This window comes from Pteropus vampyrus, unplaced genomic scaffold, assembly GCF_000151845.1.
Source record: "Pteropus vampyrus isolate Shadow unplaced genomic scaffold, Pvam_2.0 Scaffold106, whole genome shotgun sequence".
NCBI lineage: Eukaryota > Metazoa > Chordata > Mammalia > Chiroptera > Pteropodidae > Pteropus > Pteropus vampyrus.
Window position 1 is genome coordinate 6,432,485 of NW_011888887.1, and position 13,841 is coordinate 6,446,325.

General features: G+C 32.0%; 1 protein-coding gene across 1 annotated transcript in view; it reads left to right on the forward strand.

Annotated features, from left to right (window-relative positions):
* The window catches only part of YTHDC2 (YTH domain containing 2), a 59,019-nt gene that overhangs the window by 14,693 nt on the left and 30,485 nt on the right, over positions 1-13,841 (forward strand). The window contains exons 6-14 of the mRNA XM_023533628.1: positions 2,708-2,851; positions 3,965-4,113; positions 5,461-5,596; positions 9,728-9,854; positions 10,054-10,119; positions 12,264-12,442; positions 12,691-12,787; positions 12,868-12,955; positions 13,042-13,122. Of these exons, the coding sequence (XP_023389396.1) occupies positions 2,708-2,851; positions 3,965-4,113; positions 5,461-5,596; positions 9,728-9,854; positions 10,054-10,119; positions 12,264-12,442; positions 12,691-12,787; positions 12,868-12,955; positions 13,042-13,122 (1,067 nt within the window). The remainder of the gene's footprint in view (positions 1-2,707; positions 2,852-3,964; positions 4,114-5,460; positions 5,597-9,727; positions 9,855-10,053; positions 10,120-12,263; positions 12,443-12,690; positions 12,788-12,867; positions 12,956-13,041; positions 13,123-13,841) is intronic.

Consider the following 13,841-nt stretch of genomic DNA (forward strand, 5'->3'; position numbering starts at 1 on the left):
GATTATATTTATTGTAGTCAAAATTGAGGAATGCTCTGAAGTAGAAGAGCATACACTTCTGTTTCCTCTGAGGTACGCTTAATTAATCATCTCTATATTTTCATTGTTTTCCATCTACAGTCTTTGCTATTGTATTGCGAGGCCAGTTCTCCAGTTTTTATTTCAGCCCTAAATTCTGTCCTGTAGTTTCTGCTTTATTGCTAGACTCCTTGAAAGAGTAGTCTACACTCCCATGTTTATCTCCTATGTACTTCTAAATGCTGCCACTTAATGTTTGTCCTTGTCCTTTAATCAAAACTGGTTTTGTCACCAGTCTTTTAAAAAATTATTCAATTTCTCTTCAAAAATGGAAAAAGTTGTATGTGTTCATCTCCATGATATAGTACAAACATATATAGGAAAAAAATTTACAATTGCCCATTCCTATTGTTATTTCACATACTACTTTCCTGAAATTAGTTAATGTTAAAGCCTAGCATATATTTTTTCTCACCTTATCCATGCTCATACAACATATGCAAATATATACATACATATCAGATTTATAGATACTGGTTTTACAAAAATGAGCACTTACGTTATTTTGCAGTTTACTTTATTCAAATAATAGTATATTATGAACAGTTCACCAATTCAGTAATTTCAGATATACTTCATTATTTTAAGCAGTGGTTTTAATATTTTATAATATAAATGTGCAGTGATTTATTTAACCATTTCTTTATTTTTAGATATTCAGATTGGTTCTAGATCCTCCCTTACTCCCACCATAAACAATGTTATAATGAACATCCTTGTACATATATCCTTATTATATACTAGTGCTCTTAATTCTAGGGATAGGTTCCTGAAAGGGAACTTGGTAAGTAAAAGAGTGTATCTATTTTAAATTTTAATAGATTTTGCCATTTTGCTTATTCAAAAGTCTGAAATGATTCACATTTGTGCAGTGTATAGTGCTGTTCATTGTGTATTCTTACCAGTATTATTTTGCCACTGATTTAATTGCTAAGCCTACTGTTCAAATTTTACACAAAAATCTTTCTTAAATTTTCTGTTGTATTTTTCATGATTGCCCTCCTTACCCTTCTTGTGAAATACTCTGATCGCATAATTTTTTTGATGACACTGCCTTCTGAATCTCATTCTATATTGCAGCCTGTACTTTTGTGGTTGCCTTTGGGGCTTCTATTCTTTTGCATGGTGTTAAGCATTGGTATTTTCTAGGTTTATTTTCTTGATCCATTTTTTAAATTCCTTACTCACTTTTCCTTTTTTTTCTTTTCTTTGTTCTTCCTCTTCTTTCCTGCCCCATGCTGTACTCTACTAGGTACTGGAGATGCACAGTTAGTTTCCCTGAAAGTTCTCATTCATGCCCTTCCTTGGCTTCTATTTTCTCTTTTACACTGATGACTCCTGAATCTTTATTTCCAATTCAGACTGTTCTCTAGAGCCTTATAAGCAGCTCAATTCTGATATGCCTGAAATGGAATACTTAATATTTCTACAAAATCTACTTCTCTTGTCTTGCCTGTTTTGATTCATCATACCACCAACCTGGTCACCTAAGTCACAAACCTATAAGTCTTTTTTCTCATAATGTTCTTGGATGATATAGCACAAGAAATTTATATATCTACTAACTGAAAGCTCATTTTGACACCTCACATTTTGACATGTCTGAAATCAAACCTTAACTCCCACCAGCTAACCTATTCCTCTTTCAGCTTTCTTTGTTACCTCATGGAATGACATCATCATCTATCCAGTTCTGTAAGCCAGACATCCAAGAACTATGATTGACTCTTCCTTATCATTCCTCCATATCTAATCTAATGCTGAGTTCTGTGGATTTTATTTCTTGACTGTGTGGAATCTGTCTTTTTTCTATTTTTACCATTACCAATCTCATTCAAGTTATTGTCCTCTTTTACCTGTACTATTGGAATAGCTCTAACTAGTCTGTTCCATCCACTATGCTCTCTTTTAAATCTGTTCAGTTCCATGATGTTGAATTCTCTCCTGAGCTTAAAACTTTGAAAGACCTTTACCTCGGGGTAAAGACCTAACTCTTAACAAGACTTATTTATTTTTGCTGCCTCGTCTTGAACTACAATTCCCTTTCTACTCCACACTCCTACTATGTTCTAGCTAGCTTGGAGCTAGTAGTTTGGCTTTTTAGTTTATTGAAAACATCATACTCTTCCCACCTATAGGGTCTTTGCATGTGGTGTTTTTTTCTTCATTGTATAGCTTATTTTGTTTACCCTCTTCTTTTGGTCCTCATTTTCTCAGGATGCTTTTCTTGACTCCGTAACCCCCAACCTCCCCCCCCAACCCCCGTATTATACTGTTATGGTACTTGAGTTTCTTTCTCATAGGACTTTTCTTAACTCTATTTTTACATTTATATTCTGGATTATTGGATTAATGTCTGTCTCCTCTTCTAGCTGACAAACTTCAAGAGGTCAGAGGTAGCTCTGTATTTGCTTCCATTTGTATTCCTGTTGCCTGCCATGATGCCTAACACATGATAAGTAGAAACACTGGAAAAATCAAGCAAATGAACAGTTTTCTAAAATAAAGATCAAAGTTATGTTTAAAGGACAATATCATGAGGATCACTTAACCTGTGGAATTGCTTTTGATTTTACACTCATGTTAATTAATTTGAGATTCTCATGTTTTTATGTGAATTATCTCTAAGATGCAAAAAACTATTTAAAAAATTTCTATTATTTAGTTCAAGGAAGACCATTTGAAGTAAAAGAAATGTTTCTGGAAGACATTTTAAGAACTACTGGATACACAAACAAAGAAATGTTAAAATACAAAAAGGAAAAACAGCGAGGTAAGCTTTTTTATCAAACAAATATAAAAGAAAATTATTATTCCTATTAACTTTTCCAAATACTCCAGTCTTATACTATGAAAGTACAAGTTTTTTTCTCTTGTGTATAATTATATAATATTATATTAGAATACTGTCCCAAGTGTACATTTTACATTCTGGTTTATGTCCAAAAGTTATAGTCTACAGCAGGGAATTGAAATTAGATGCCAGAATTGAGGAGGTTATGTATGGTTGTATCCAAAAATTCAACCACTATTTTAAGGAGAGGAGTATATGCTGCCACACATTTGATATGCCATAGCGTATCTAATAGGACAAGAGTGGGGAGTGGGTGGGAGGGAGTGAAAAGAGTAGCATGTGAGTAATACCATGCTCATCTTTGATACAAATGTCAAGGTTTTCAAATCTAGATATTGTCATGAATTGCTTCTGTATTTTTATTTTAGCATTCTTTGTCTATTAGTACATCTCTTATCATGACTTACACTATATCTCACATTTTGATTTAGGGTTAGATTCTTTTTGCTTACTTTTAACTACATTATTCACGATGGAAAATTTAGCTTCAAGCTTTGATTCCTTTGTTTTATCTGTATGACCTGGGAGATATATCTTCTCTTTGGAATTGCCACTTGAAAAAAAGCAATTAGCAATGAATTTTTCACTGTGCAATGCTGAATCACTGATATGTAAATTATAAAACTACTAGATTTTGAAACTTTTGAAGGTTAAAATTGTATATAATTCATATCTCAAACAACTAGTATTGTGGCAGAAGTTCAATAAATGTTTTTCTACACAGTGTTATATGAATATTAGTCCTTGATTTAAACAACATTTATTGTATGGTTAAAATACTATTCTTTGGATTATGGATTAGAAGTAAAATTTTTACTAATGCATGAATAGATAAGATTTTAAGTGGTTTCATGTGTCCTTATAGTTCAGCATAACATTTTATCGACTATTCCTAATTAATACATTTTTAAAATAATTTAAAATAAGGCTATCTTTTAAGTGTTTTCAATTTCACTTAAGTTTTAAAAACAAATGAATATATTTTAAAAAGCAAAGAATTTATCTACTTATTCTCTTTGGCAATTACTTTAGAAGAGAAACAACAAACCACACTTACAGAATGGTATTCAGCTCAAGAGAATACTTTCAAACCTGAATCTCAGAGGCAGAGAACTGTTCCAAATGTGACTGAAGAGTATGATTTATTGGATGATGGTGGTGATGCCGTATTCAGTCAGTTGGTAAGACCTCACTGGTTTTACACTGGTATTTTGAGTGAAAATTGTATAATTTAAGGAACATCTAATGAAATTACAATATTTTACTGCATTATTAAAATATAATGCTTATAGTTTATTTTAGGCTAACCACAGTTTTTAGAACAACTTTCTAATACTTTTTTTTTTTTTGCAAATAATGCAGTATCTTTTATTGCTTCATTCTAACTTTATTTCAATGTTTTCTCCAAATTTTTGAAGAAAATAGTTATAGATATTATGCATATATATTATTATTGCTTGATATTTTATCATCTTAAAAATTTAAGTCTATGAGCTAAATACTGTAAGATAAGCCAAATTAGGAGAAAATCGAGAAAAGACTGGTATCAGAGCAAATAATTGATACTGTTTCCACCACCAACCAGCTATGTGACTTTATAAAATCCATCACCCGCTATAGACCAAATCAGCTCCTTCTTCTCCTCTCCTTTCCTTTTTTCTATTTTGCCACAAAATCTTTTACAAATGAAATATTTCATGGAAGTCCTGCCAGCTCATCCATCACTCTCTACTCCCAACCTCAGGTGGGGCCTCTGCTTCTTTGGGTTCCAAGCAGTCTGTTTGAAAACTGGAAGTAGTTGATTTCCTAGGATGCTTCTGGTCTTTGATTGTGGTTTGGAATTCTTTTAAAGGCATTAGTGATTAGTATGATGCAGAATATGGGTGGGACTACACACTGTTTAGAAAAAGAATTTAACTATTTTGAGCATTAGATAGTATATAATGCAGATATGTACTGTCTAAGTTTTAAAAAATACTTTAAAGCATGTTTAAAATTGTTATTTAGTATAGGGAACATCCATTTGGTTCAATGAACAGCATTTTGATTATTAAATTAGTCGTTCTAAAGCCTGGCTATACATTAGCATCACCTAAGGAACTTTTAAAGCCCTAAGGAATCTGGCCTCCATCACCAGAGATTGTAATGTAATAGCTCTGGGTTAGAATCTGGCATCAATGTTGAAAATGTTGGACCATCCAGGCGATGGTCCCACTGTTGTTCAGTTGGGAGAGAAAATTACCACATTTAGCAACATCCTATCAGAGGCATACTTAGTTAATATTTTGACTGGATCATACTCCTTTGTTGACAAACATTCTTATTCTCAGATAAAAGGTGAATGTAAGAACAAGATGTAATATTGTGAGTTACAATGGTTATGATGAGATGAGAAACTTTTATGTCAAAGCCTATGCTATAGTATCTTATGATTAATAGTTTTTATGACCATCATGGTCATCTCACATTCTTTGCAAGCAAAGGTTAAACTAGGTAATTTATAATCTTTGCTTTTTTTTTTTTTAAAGACAAAAAAAGATGTGAATTGCCTTGAACCATGGTTAATAAAGGAAATGGATGCTTGTCTTTCTGACATATGGCTGCATAAAGATGTTGATGCCTTTGCTCAAGTTTTTCACCTTATTTTAACTGAAAATGTTAGTGGTAAGTGTAATTTATTAAAAATATTTTTTATTACTCTTACAGTTATTTATGCTAGAAATTTAGTTTAATTCAAATTGTGTGTACTATATTTTTTTTATTCAAACCAATAATTTGTTCTTTCGGAGTACTTATTTCAAATGCACAAATCAGGATCTTCTTATTAGCATAATATAATAAATAAATGTTGTGTTAAATCAGGGATTTTAGCCTAATTATATCCAGAAGAGTTTTATGGAGTCTGTTAATATATGACAATTATGTGCAAAAGTATTTTTACATATATGTATTGTGCACATAAGTATATCCCCCCACTAGGGAGTATTTTGGATTTTCAAAGAGACTTGTGATTTCAGAAAAGGAAGAAACAAGTTAACTTTGTTCTAGATTTTTCAGTTATTGAATTGGAGACTTTTAGCATACTTTCAGTTATATAAGATATAAGGTCAAGTTCTAATTCATATGTATATGCTTTATGTCATGTGACATGTTTCATTAGTGGGATATCCTGATGTTATTAGTTGATTATAGTGGATATTGGCAATGAGAGGTGAGTTTCAGAATCCTGAAGGTTTCTAGGCAAAAGGCAGAATAAAAGATAATAGAAAGTCAGTACTGGAAAGGATTTAGATGTCAAGTAGTTTATCCCCTCATCTAAACTTCTCAGCATTATTATTACAGTAATTATTATTGAACTCCCTTCTTAAAACATTTTCTTTAATTAACTTCTGATGTTCTATACTTGATATATTTTCTTTTCATCTCCCTAGCTAAAACTTCTTGATTCCCTTGGTAGGATTTTCCTCTTTTTCCTGACCTCTAAATATGGAATATCGCAAGTCTCAATCCTTAGACCTTACTTCTACTTAAACTGACTTACTCTGTGGCTCTCATCTAGTCATAGCTTTATATATTTATTTAAAATGACTCCTAATTTTACATCTCCATTTCTGACCTCCTCCTGACTTCAATATACCTGGTCACTTGACATCTCTAGTTGGATGTCTGTTAGGGGAATAAAACTGGATATACCTCAAACAACTTTTGATTCCCTCCTTATCTATTTCTCTCACAACCCGCTCTTTCCTTAGTGTTTCCTTAGTGATCACAGTCAATTGCAGACCTTTTTAAAAATATACATACTTGGCCATCTCAGACCTCCTGAATTTGAATCTAGGGTATTGTTATTTACCTAGTTGCTGAGGCAACAAAACATAAAATCATTCTTGACTTTGCTCTCATACCCCACATGTAATCTATTAGCACATTCTGTTAACTTTATTTTCTAAATAAATCCTAAAGTAAAATTTATTTACTTTCTAAATAAATCCTGAATCTGACTACATTTCACTTCTCCTACTGCTTCCATCCTAGTCCAAGCCAACATTTCTCTCCTGGACTTTTGCAGTCACCTATTAACTGCTTTTATTCTTATGTTCTCCAGAGAACAGAGTGATCATTTCAAAAAGGAAATTAGATCATGCTACTTCTCTGCTCTCTGCTCTCCCAAGACTTTCAATTACACTTTGAATAAAAATCAAAGTCCTTTCCCTGAGTTGGTCTCTGACTGTCTTTTAAATCCATTTTCTACTACTCTTTTTACTTGTTTACTGTATGTTAGCCACCCTTACTTTCTTGCTGTTCTTCATATGTGCTGGCACATTCTCATCTTTGGGCCTTTGTTTTGTTGTTTTTCTGTGCCTGGAATGCTGTCCCCAGATAACGCATATGGCCCAGTGTCTATTTCATTTAGGTCTCTACTTAGATATTGCCTTCTCAGAGAGGCCTTTTTTGATCATTTTACTAAAACTGTACCCTTCTCTCACTATTTCTCCTTACCTTGCTTTATTATTTATTGTATAGTGGACCCTTGAACAATACAGGCTTAGGAGCATGGACTCCCTACTCAGTTGAAAATTTGTACCTAACTTTTGACTCTCCAAAAACCTAACTACTGTTCCTTGGTATACTTGGGGAATTGGTTCCATGACTCCCTCAGATACCAAAATCTGCTGATACTTAAGTCTCTTATATTAAATGGTATAGAACAATGTATATAGTCAGCCTTATGCATCCATGGATTTCTAACCATGGATCAGATATACTGCTTGAGTAAGTACTCAATAAGTATTTGTTGAATAATAATATAACTTTTAAGTATCCTACTGAGTGATAATCTATTTGACATGTTTAGTGATAGGAATTTTACTACCTTTCTTGACATTTTTTTCAAATTTGGTTTAATTGTTAATATTTTAAAAATATGTTTTGAAGTGAAATCTACCTATATAGCTTCTATGTTTTCTGCTTCTGGGGAGATAATGAAGCGGTATCGTATCTGTTTATGCCTGACAGACCTTTGGGTATATGAAGATATTCTTTCTTTTTTTATTTTTTATTTTTCTGGGCTGACTATACCTATGACTTCAACTATTCCTCTTTAACATAATGCGATTGATATCTAGTCCTCTCCTGTCCTTGTCCACCTTCTCTGGTTATGTTCTAATTTGTCCCTTTTAAAAGCATAGTGTCTGGTCCTGAGTGTTAATCTCTTAGTTACCAGCTTTGGGTAGAGTAGGTCTATCAGCCTAAAAACTTAGCAACCTAAAACATTTTTTATATAACAGAATTTCTGAGAGTCCAGAATCTGGGAGTGGTTCTGGGTTCTCCCAGAGTGAGTGATTCAAAAGGAGAAAAAGCAAGCAGGAAGCTAGAGGTACTTTTATGACCTAGTCTCCAAAGTTGCACACCATCACTTCTACTTTATTCTGTTTGTTAGAGTGAGTCACTTAGTCCAGCTCACACTCAAGAAGGGAAGTAGGCTCCACCTCTTGAAGGGAAGAGTATTAAAGAATTTTTGAACATTTTAAACGCTTATATATATTCATGCCCCTCTGCTCAAATTACACCCATTTTGGTTCTATTCTTCAAGGCTATTAATTGGATATTTAAAGTAATAATTCTCATATAATGAGTACATATAATTTTTGCAAACCCCTTGAAAAATGCATGTGTCTGGCATACCGAATTTGAATATAAGAGTAAGGCATGGCTAACTCTATTTTGATAAATAAAATGCCTGAGGTAAATCTCTTGTAAGTCCCCCACCCCACCTTAAGAACCATTGATTTATATTAGTAATGGATACCATATTCTAGAGTGTTATTAAATGATGCGGATAATTGGATATATATGGAAAATTAAAAATTTCCTTTTGTAATTATCTTAAATTTTACTACACAGGTTTTTTTCAGTGGTGATTTCCCTTCGAAATGACCAATTTTGTAATTTAAGCAAATTAGTGTAAGCAATTATAATATAAAGCATTCCTTGAGAAATATATTCTAGGAAGAAATTTGAATTCAGTAGAATTTTATTTTTCTGAAGGAGGGGTTTTATGAGAAGTAAATTTTTTGCCAGTGTTATTCCCATTTAGAATCTTAGAAGATAATAGCCTGGAATGATGAGAGAATAAAATCAAAACAAAAGAACAACAAAAAATGGTTTTAAACTTGCATTACCAGCTGCTGATGAAAATTAACATAAATTATTTAATTATATCATGTTATTTGATGATCAAAGTGATATCTAGATTTAGGAAGATTAAAGGTTCTGCAAATTAGTAGCTTTCCTTTTATATTTTAATTATGTTGGTGAGTTTAAGACAGTTTAACAACTATCTTTCCTTCTCCAACCTTCCTGATAATTCCTATTTCATCCTGTTTATACTAGAGCAGCAGTCTCCAACCTTTTTGGCACCAGGGACTGGTGCTCCTATGAGAATCTAATGCCTGATGATCTGAGGTGGGGCTTAGGTGGTGATGCTAGCGCTGGGGAGCGATGCAGATACAAATGAAGCTTCACTTGCTTGCCTGCCGCTCACCTCCTGCTGTGTGGCCTGTTTCTTAATAGGCCATAGACCGGTACCAGTCCATGACCCGGGGGTTGGGGACCCCTATACTAGGGCATATCAATAACAGATCTCTTTGGGTGATATGAGTTAAGGATTATGTAATGCTGAAAGAGCAAGTCCCAGGTTAGTTCTCCTGGTACTCTATTTTTTCATTTAAATTAAAAAAGATTTAAATGATTTAAAGTAATTTGGAGCTTTGACATATATTTTCCTTATTTCAGTTGATTACAGACATAGTGAAACCAGTGCAACAGCTTTGATGGTTGCTGCAGGACGAGGTTTTTCAAGTCAAGTAGAGCAGTTAATTAGTATGGGAGCCGATGTCCATAGCAAAGCATCAAATGGCTGGTAATTTTAAGCTGCACCGTTCTTTGTATAACTACACATATCTTTTTTGATTTCTTATATTTGTCTTTATATTAAAAGCTATTGTGTAATAATTGCTGGCACATCTCTTCCTGGTAAATGAGTAATTTTGATTGAGTACTAGTTTTATAATTTTGAGAACATTATTCTCTGTCTTAATTTGATCTTTGAATTTTGGCAGGATGGCTTTAGATTGGGCTAAACACTTTGGGCAGACTGAAATTGTAGATCTTCTGGAATCTTACAGGTAAAACTTTATACTATATTTAATTCTAAATCTTTTTTAAAAAAGCTTAGCCATGTAAATCATAGAATGTGACAAATGTAGGCTATTTATAGTCTCTTATCCAGTCCAGAGATTTTTCTTTTTGTAATTCTAAATAATTTTTCTGAATTTTTTGTAGGTTGCTAATAAAATCCACTGTGTTATAATATTTATCTTATTTTTTATTTTATATTGAAAATGCAAAAGGGGAGTTTCCAGTTAAACATGGTAGATAGAAACATGTGTATCTACCTCTGCATTTCCCCAAAACATTCCTAAAATGGTAAGGAAGGAATATAAAATGTGTAAACTAACAAAGTTATTTGGCAGATCCAAATACTAATTCTGGGATGGTGAGTTTTATTGTCATTTCAATAATAGCACTCAGAACTTGCAATCTTTTTAGTGCTAACACTTTGAATATTCTAGTCATTCTTATGGTGTTAGATATAGCTCACTAGACACTACAGATTACCAGGTAAAGCAATTATCTGGATAACATTTTAGTTATCCTGGCTAACTGGGTTACTTTTTATTTCACAGATCATGATATTATTGATTATAAATTTCAAATATTTAAAATTAAATTTATTATGTTTGCTGGACAATTGCTAATATCTAAAGTTTATAGCTTAAAAATAATACCCTCTTCATTTACCTGTTAAAAGTAAGAAAAAAAACTTAGAATGATTTAAAATGCATCTTAAAACTTAACTACTGCAGTTATAAAGTTGCATAAGTTTAATATTTTCCCTATTGAAAAGTAGTCTTATATTTATCTTTTTCCTAAAAGAGAGATTATGTTAAATTGAACTTCCTTGAAATTTTATTGATAATTACTAGTGATGGAAGTAATTTATATTTTTACATACAGGATAAAGAAGCAAGGCATTTATTTCAGTAATTTCTGCTGATTCTGGTTTTTGGAAAATAACATAATTAACATGCTTTTAGTATAGGATTACTAAATTAAGAGTCATATTAAGTTGGTACCTATAGATTTTTTTTTAAATGTAGACTTTTCTTCAGAATATTTTTTATAATAGTGAAGAATGAGAACCTACTAGGGAAGTATAAATGATGACTGGAAGTTTGAGTTTTTTAATATTTATTGAGATAAAACTTACATACCATATACTCCACCCATTTAAGTGTATATTTCAGTGGTTTTCAGTATGTTCACAGTGTTTTACAATCATCACCACCATCAATTTTGAGAACATATTTATGATCCCAAGAGGAAACCTGTACTCTTTAGCAGTCACTTCTCATTTTCTTTAACTCTCTCAGCCCAGGCAATCACTAATCTACTTCTTGTTTCTATAGATTTGTTTATTCTGGACATTTCATATAATTGGAATGATATAATATGTGGTCTTTTGTGATTGGCTCTTTCACCTAACATAATGTTTTCAAGGTTCATCAATATTGTAGCATCTTTTTTCTGACTAATATCCTGTTCTATGGATAGGCTACATCAATTGATGAGAATTTTGGTGGTTTCCACTTTTTTGATTGTTATGAATAACACTGGTATGAACATTTATATGCTAATTTTTATGTGGACATATATGTTTATTTCTTTTGTATATATAACTTAGAGTAGAATTGCTGTGGCATATGGTGGTAACACTATGTTTAACATTTTGAGGAACTGTCACATTGTTTTCCTAAGTGGCTGTACTATTTTACATTCCCAATAGCAGTGTATGATATCTGTTGATATCTGTTCCAATTCTCCACACCCTCTCTAACACTTATTATTGTCTGTCTTTTTGATTATAGTCATCCTAATGCATATGAAGTGGTATTTTATTGTGGTTTTGATTTTCATTTCTCTATGACTAAAAATGTTGAGCATTTTTTCATGTGCTTATTGGCCATTTGTATATTTTCTTTGGAGAAATGTCTTCAGATTGTGTTTTTTAAAAAGCACTTATTGCCAAGTTTTACTTTGAATAATGTATTTGATACCAAAAAAAATGAATATATTATAGCTAGAACATTAAATATCACTTGCTCTCCTTAGTATATACTGAAGATTTGAAAGACATAATGGGGCTCATTGAGCCTTAAAGGGTTATCTTTTTAATGAAAATTGACTTGGTCTTTTTTTTATTTTTTAGTGCTTCATTGGAGTTTGGAAATCTAGATGAAAGTTCTCTGGTTCAAACAAATGGAAGTGACCTCAGTGCAGAAGACAGAGAACTCTTGAAAGCTTATCATCATAGTTTTGATGATGAAAAAGTAGACTTGGATTTGATCATGCATCTTCTATATAATATCTGTCATAATTGTGATGCTGGTAAATAAATATTGTTCAAGAGACTAGGAACAAAAATGTATACTTTGATTTAAAAATTAATATTTTGTGTGTACAAATTTTTATATAATTTCTTGATAATAATACATAATCTCATAAGTGTCATCTTATAAGTATTATAGTTTATCAGTCCTTGAAAACATGTTGTAGAGTTCATTATAGCTAATTCTGCTGATTAGTTCTAGTTTTACAATGAGATTTAATATTAAAAGAAATCATTCTTCTCCCAGGTGCAATATTAATTTTCCTACCTGGATATGATGAAATTGTTGGACTGAGAGATCGCATCCTATTTGATGACAAGCGGTTTGCTGACAATACACATAGGTAAAAGCTAAAGCTTTTTATTTGTTGCTTTAAATAAAAGATAGGTACGATAGTATATTTTTTCTTTCAATTGTCAACAGATATCAAGTCTTTATGCTTCATTCAAATATGCAAACATCTGATCAAAAGAAAGTATTAAAAAACCCACCTACAGGTGTTCGAAAAATAGTAAGCTTCATAAAATCTTCTTTTTTCCATTTTATTAGTCATTGGTTCTGTTTTCATATTAAGTGTACCATGATATCTCATTGCAGATCCTTTCTACCAATATTGCTGAAACCAGCATCACAGTCAATGATGTTGTCTTTGTTATTGATTCTGGTAAGGTGAAAGAGGTATGTATGTATGGATAAGTTGTATTTTCAGCTCAAATGAGGAAGGTTATGTTCCATTCAAATAAATGCTTTTATAAGCAGAATTCACGTTAGAGGGAAAATTTCTGATTCTAGATAAATTGAACATTGTAAATGTCGATTTCACTAAAGTAAACGTTCTATCTTAAACAATTCGGTATCTAGGATCTATCTTGTTATTTTAACAAATTATACAAAAAAAAAATAGATTTTGCTCACCAAATACTGGGAAGAAAGTAAAGGTTTTGTCTAGTTACAGTGAAAATTTTGTCAGACAATGTAGGAATTTGATTAAATATTTTTTGTTTTTTCTCCTACATATGGGAATGCCCATGTTCTTGTCCATTGTTATATCTTCAATGCTCTGCATATAGTAGGTATTCAAAATATATTTAATGCAAGCGAACCATGCTGAGATAAAGTAAACAAAACCGTGGACCCATCACTTAATTTTATAAAAATAAATTTCATTGGAACACTGCTATGTCTATTCTTTTACTTGTTTATGGCTGCTTTCACACTGTAAGGGTGGATTTGAGTAATTGCATCAGAGACCCTCTGCAAAGGTTAAAATATTTAGTATCATCCCCTGATATTAACAAAAGGCAGCATTTATTTCCTTTGAGTATTGGAATGCCTGGTAACTCTCAATACCCTTAATTTTGGTAGATCTTTTCACTGAAAGAATTGAAAGTGATACA